We start from the raw sequence: 6,742 nt of genomic DNA on the forward strand, positions 1-6,742 counted from the left end.
AAAAATGTAGTAATTTATTGGTGTGGGATTACATAAGCTCATGCTTCCTCCCACGCCTTCTGAATGAAGAAATTTCGTTGGTTTTATTTTATAGCAGTAATTTTGTTGCTCTTTTTGTTGCAATAACAAATAAAGTTTTATTCTATATTCTATTATCTTTCTTTATTTTGTCTCTGATGTCCCCACATGAGACACTGATTGGATTTAAAAGGTTAATCTGGGTTCGTACCAATCAGGCACGACTGAACGCCTAAACAAATGCACTTGGGTACAGTTCTTAACATTTCTTTGAACTTTAATGCTGGAGCTGCGTTTCGTATCGTTAATCTTTACACCGCGAGTTTCAACCAGCTCAGAGGCGACTGTTGGCCGAGCAGGATCAACTCTTCACAGGTTTATATCGAAGAATCCTTCTATAAAACTGATTATGGTGACCTGAAATTACAAACTAGTGTGCAGCACGTTTACCTTATTAAAACCAAACGGATCACATGTGAGAGAAACTCGCCGCTGCTGAACCGTTTAACAGTTAAATGTCAAGATTTCTGAACAGCGCTAACAAACAAATGTACGTTTAGGAGGAGGTTTTATCCTCCTGCCTGGAGCCAGTGATGAATCTGTCACCTGCAGGTCTCCCTCGTTGTGATCCGCCAGCCTGTAAAGTGACTAAATGATCTGAACCGTTTCCCCACAGCGTTGTCGCTGCAGCCCTGAGCAGCACATCTGGCTGTGACGTTTACAACCTGAAACTAGCGAGTCAGGATGTGGTCATGCACACACACTTACAAAGACACACACAGGAAAGCCTGGATCAACTCACATTACCCTACACACACACTAAAAACACACACCGGAGGTTTTTGATTTTTCACTTACTCATGCAAATCAAACCAGACCCTCTGTGTGATACCTACATATGTGTCATGATCTTGTGCAGGAAGACGCCGTCCACCAGCTCCATGAACATGCTGACCCGCTCCTCCGAGCCCACGTTGTCACATGAACCCAACGGACCCAGCGTTCGAATCTACAGACAGAAGAAAGGAGGCATGAAAGCACTGATCTCTACACAGCAGACGATGGAGGCGGTCTGCTGGCTGAATGGTCACCCTCCTCTTCCTCCCATGCTTCATGTTTTAGTTTACCGGGTTTATGTGTTTGGTATCAGACCAGCGAGCTCCAAGCTGGACTAACTTACAACTCCTGCAAGAAGACACATTGCAACAGAAAGAATTAAGTAGTTCAGGGCCTTTCAGACCCCAGGAACCTTTTCAAAGATCTTGTAACGATTGAAGGAACAGAAAAACAGAAAAAATATATACAAACATTCCCATCTGAAGAAAACCTTCAGAAACCCTGAAAACTTTCACCACAGTGAGTCCCGGGGACTTTTTCAAGGAACTAATAACCCTTTCACACCAGCAGGGCTCCATGCTGGTTCCTGAACCTAGTTTTGAACCAGTCAAAACAATCAGAATAAAATAATAGTTGGTCCATCCTCAACTGGCCTTTAAAAAATAGTGCTGCTTCTTCTTCTTTTTCTATGTGAACCAAAGCAAAGCCTGGATTCACCCGAACACCACGTCAACGTAAAACACCAGACCAGATAATTAGTATTCAGTACTTTTGGGGTATTAGTTTACTCCGATTACAAAATAAACAGATGCATAGTTAAAACTCTGATTTAATAATTATTTAATCTGAAAATTAGCAGGATGAAGCAACTACTCGTTCATACCTGCCTCCTTTACTTGTAATTATAAATAAATTGGGGGATACAACATTTTATCCTTGCTGTGCCCCCCCCCTGCCATTACTCTGGACCCCCCAAGGGGGCCCACCCCCCTATTTTGGAACCCCTGTGAAAGGCTAACGTCATGTGACACAGAAGGAAAAAATGATATTTTATTGCCTAAAACCTCTGTAGTGAAACCAAAAATGTATATTTTATATTTCTGCTGTGGTATCACAATATTTTAAAAAGTACTGAATATTTCCAAAGATATCGAAGTATGGGCTCCAGAGTATCGATACGCCCATCCCAGTAATCAATAAGCTTCAGAGAGTGAAGAAGAAATACTGGGACAGTGAAGAAGGCTGGGACAAGAGTGGAGCTGGACATGGTGTAACGTGGCCATCTTTGGAGCCACCACAGAAGAAGAAGCTAACATAGCTTATAATGGCGCCCGAGGACTCAACCAAATATCCAAGATGGTTATGGAGTAAAGTCCTCCCAGTCTGGTTCTGGTTATACTGGTGTACACTGAGGTTCCCAGACTCCAGAACGGCTATTTTCTGAAAGCATGGTAAGAGTTTTTTCAGGACAATCTTTTCAGATAAAATCTGTTTTAGTCCAATAACAACAGAAATGACTTGAGTTTGTTTCTAACTTGAATAAAAAACGTGTTGCATGGTTTGGACTTTTGGTTCAGTCCTTTCAGCAGAGTGTCGTTAAAACCAGAACAACAAAAAAATGCTACAAAAACATGTTTGAAAATGAGCAAATCAGGTTTATTTATGTGCAAATGTCAGAGAGTAATATTTGGTTTTATTCTCAATTAGACATCAAATCTCTAATCTTGTACCACAGAGTGGAAACCTTCTGTATGAATAAAGTTTGAACAGCTCTTTATTCATCCCTGAAAAGCAGATTACATGTCGGAGGTCGACCTGCAGCAGGGCACTCATTCGGACACAACACCGTTGAAAACGTAAAGATTCTGACGTGAATTTCAGAAGCAGCAGAAGAGGCGGGCGTCTGTCAGGGTGGGAAACACGGAAACCTCTTCCTGTCCCACCTGCTCGCTCTCTGTCCATGAAAGCAAATTTATCCAAAGCTGAAGGCTGCAGCTCGGATGATTCAGAGCCAAATCACAGGCTGTGAAATGATAGAGGGATAATGGTTATGAAAGGCAGAGCGCAGCACGTTTACAGGGTAATTCTTTGTGTCAGAGGAACGCCCTGATCACACCACCTCCTAAAACTGAAGCTGGACCATTCCTGAGCTGAACTCTCATTCCCAACGTTTCCCACTTTCATTCCGTGGATAAAAACCAGGGAAAAGTCCGGTGAAAGTCGCCCTTTTCCTACTTTAGATAGCCAACAATGACGGGAAAAGTTGTGGGATGACCGGTCAGGTCAACAGGATGTGAGGTCACAGGGAAACAGGAAGCACCACGAGGTTAATAACCTGCCGCCGGCTTATTGGAGATGAAGGAGGCGAGAGGCGGTACGAAAAGCTGCAGCCCGGCCGTTTCTGTGCAGAAAATATCACCAAACACACACATCAGCTGTTTTTATGAGGACCCAGGAGTCACGTGACCTGGATCAGCCTGATCAGCTGATCAATAATAATCAGAAGATGTGACGCTGATGTTTACGATGAACATCTTCATCCTCACTAACACATATTCACCCAGGAAGAACCGGAAAAATCAAACAGGACAGAAACTCTTCATCAGACTGTCTCTTCTAAAACTACCAGCTATGCAGAACCAAAACTCCACGATTAAAACAAAAAATATACATAAATATTTAGGGAATAAATAATTAAATACATGCATCCGTTTACATTACTTTTATCTTTTTTACCTACTTTATATTTCCACATTCTTTTTTGTATTTCTGCATTTATTTCAATTTTTCCATGTTAATTTTTTTATTCCACATTTATTTATTATATTTTTATCTATGTATATATTTGATTATTTTTATTTTTGTATGTTTAGGATAAATTATGTTGTATTCTTCTGTGGGCTACATATTAAACATTCCCAAACTGGGAAAGTATGCGCCTTGTCTCCGCCCTGCTTCAGAAACATCCCAAAGAATGAAATACCAGCTACATGAACCAGTTCAATGCATTTAAACTCTACTAGTTCTAATTAGTTTACATATTTAGTGCAGTTTTCACTCATTTCTTTCACTTTGACTCTTAAAAACAGTTAAAACAAGGACCCTCCACATTGGGAAGTTTTTTTAATCGTTCCCTCTGTCCTTCCGGGGAGAAAACGTCTATCCAAACTTCAAGAGGCTTTCCCTGAGAAGGTCTGATCCCACCTCCACCTCCAGACAGACGTTCAGCATCTGTCCTCCAACACCTGAGCTGCTCAGTCACACATCAGTTGGTCCATCGTGGAGCTTTTTAATCTCCAGTTTAGTTGTTGATCTTTAAAACGGAGTCGTGAATCTGAACGACTCAGAAAGTCGTGTCTTGTTGCGCCGTAGCTGATTCCTGATTTGACAGGAAGATAAAATGCTAGAAAAACCATCTCATTAGCATAGACCTGTTTAATCATTTATTTCCTCATATATTTATTTTTAATTCTGGTAGTTTTGGTCCTCCATAAACGAGTCTGGGCTGGAAGAATATGAACTCAATCTTACTCCTGGGTTTTCTTCTATTTTCTGCTTCCAGGTGAAATTTAACAAAACATTCTGCTACGAACAAGCTTTAAAATATTAATGCTTCAAATTTTACTGAATCTCCTTTGACTATTAACTATTACTATAATCCCAAATGAAACTGGTAAATAATGAGGACATAATATGTAAATAATGAGATAAAAACACCTGAAAGTCCTGATCCAGCCTAATTTCTTCATCTACTTCCAGGCAGATATTCAAACCTAGAGATAAATCTGGTTTATGAACCAGAAACAGGGCTGGTCCAGTTCTGAGGAGCTTGAAGTGAAGCTTTTATTCTACACCCCAGTCTGAACTTCTTTAAGTAGTCTTCAGGAAGACTTCTCCAGACTTCTTGAAGGACTTTCCAATGCTTTTTGCTCTCTTCTCTGTCCAGATGATCCCACACTGCTTCAGTAATGTTGAGGTTCTGGTTCCTCCTCAGTCCAGTTCTTATGTCATGTGACATACTTCAGCTTTTTTTCCTTGTTTCCCTTCCTTAAGAACAGCTTCTTGACAGCCATGTTTCCATGGAGACCATTTCTGATGAGGCTTCAGCCAACAGTAGATGGATGAGGTCCAGATGCATCTCTCAGGTCCTGGTTCAGGTCTTTGTTGGATCTCTGATCTTGTTCATCTGATGTAGATAGTTTTTAGTCCTGACTCGTCTTCTTTTGTCCTCCTCATGTCCAGTTTCTGCCTCCATGCTGAGATAATCCAGGTTTCCAGCTACCAGCTGTTTGGGAATCACCTTGTTGCTGCTGAAATCCTGTTTCCTGTCAGACTGTCTGATCTCTGCTGGTTTTACAGATGAAACTGAAGACACGGGAACACACGATGCGTCTCTGTGCCGGGCAGCTGGTTGATGTCTGTTATGTGTCTGGTTCATCCCTGGAGACTTTTTATGACTCAAGTCAGCGTTGAAAGGTTCAGGTACAAGAGATGGACTGAAAATTAAGGAATTGACTAAAAAAAACAACAACAACTTTGAAAGACTTTTAGAAAGCTTGAGAACTATTGATCAAGACCATTTTAGAAGACAACAAAATGTGTTAGAGAAATGTGGACTAGGGCAGGAAATGAGGACTGGATCAGGACTTCTGGTCGGTAACTTAATGACGTTTTACTTAAATTATGTCAAAGGCCTTTTCTCTAACTTATCACATGTATAAATCTAAATGTGAGGTTATCAAACTTTACCACCAATAAACCAGCTAACTTTCACCACAACAGCCAGAGGAACGTGATGAAACTGGAGTTTTTCGGTGGGGGGTGGAAAGTACCAGACACCCCCATCATGTCTCCGCTGGACCCCCTCACCTTTTCGGTTTGAGCCCAGTCTGACTTTATGAACAACCGCACCTGACGTTGGAAAGTAAAATTGAACCGGAGGTCCGCGGCTCGTGCGCATCCTCCTCAGAACTGTGTGCGCGTGCAGACTTACCCACACCACCAGCGGCGACTCCATGAAAGAGGCCAGCAGCTCCGACAGAGTCACGTCCATGTTCGGTCACCAGTCACTCATCAATCCACCTGATCGATCAGTCGATATCCGCGGCAGGCTAGTGTCCAGAACAAAGCCCCGCGAGGCATCGATTCCCCCACCACTCCTCCACTCCTGCACGCGCTCCCTTCTTTCGCACCACTATTGTCTCGCGCTGTCCCGTTTCCCTGGACACTCGGTATGAAACGTTAAACAGTCAAACGCGAGCAGAAACACTTCTAAACACTTCCAAGCGCGGTCCAGACCCGGTTCCGTTAGTTTAACGAGTAAATATCCAGTTTTTTTTCCCCGGGACGACGTGAAACACTTGCTCCAAACTTCGCAGGACAGTTGATTGTGTTGCCAAGGATACACGAGTCCGACCGTAAAGCAGCGAAACAGCCGCGAAGTAATAAAGAGATACAAGATGATTATAAAACAGAGTAAAAAAACAGTATAAAAAACGGTTAAACATTAGACTCCGTTGGTAGCTCATCTACAACGCGTCTACACCCGCTTCACTCTCCCCATCAACCTGTGAGTCCAGAGGTACAGAGGGGGACGGGGCGATAGAAGAACCGGCCAATCAGCAGCCGCAAGAGTTATCGGTCCGCCTTCTACGATAAACCAGCCAATTAAAGAGTAGAAAATTAGTAGCGTTTACTCGGGGGCTGACGTCACTAGACAAAGTCAACCAGCCAAAGAGTTAATTTGGAACTAGATGGTACCCCCACCACCCTATTTAGCTACTTATAAAAAAAATGGAAAAAAAATAAATAAAGGCATATTATATCAACACATATATATTTTTCTTATATCGCCTTATTATTTACAATTAATTTTAAAAGTATTTTA

The 6,742-nt window shown here is 42.1% G+C and overlaps 1 protein-coding gene across 4 annotated transcripts in view; it reads right to left on the minus strand.

The window, feature by feature from the left end:
- The window catches only part of ccdc88c (coiled-coil domain containing 88C), a 56,398-nt gene extending 49,951 nt beyond the window's left edge, over positions 1-6,447 (minus strand). For 2 of the 4 annotated variants that reach the window (XM_041971436.1, XM_041971437.1), the window contains exons 1-2: positions 5,849-6,447; positions 915-1,027 (exon numbers count right to left, since the gene is read on the minus strand). In XM_041971436.1, the coding sequence (XP_041827370.1) occupies positions 915-1,027; positions 5,849-5,908 (173 nt within the window). In that variant the 5' untranslated portion in view covers positions 5,909-6,447. The remainder of the gene's footprint in view (positions 1-914; positions 1,028-5,848) is intronic. The other 2 variants (XM_041971433.1, XM_041971432.1) reach the window with 1 other exon arrangement.
- Positions 6,448-6,742: the final 295 nt, after the last annotated feature.

The sequence above is a fragment of the Melanotaenia boesemani genome, chromosome 20 (assembly GCF_017639745.1).
Source record: "Melanotaenia boesemani isolate fMelBoe1 chromosome 20, fMelBoe1.pri, whole genome shotgun sequence".
In the NCBI taxonomy this organism is placed as follows: domain Eukaryota; kingdom Metazoa; phylum Chordata; class Actinopteri; order Atheriniformes; family Melanotaeniidae; genus Melanotaenia; species Melanotaenia boesemani.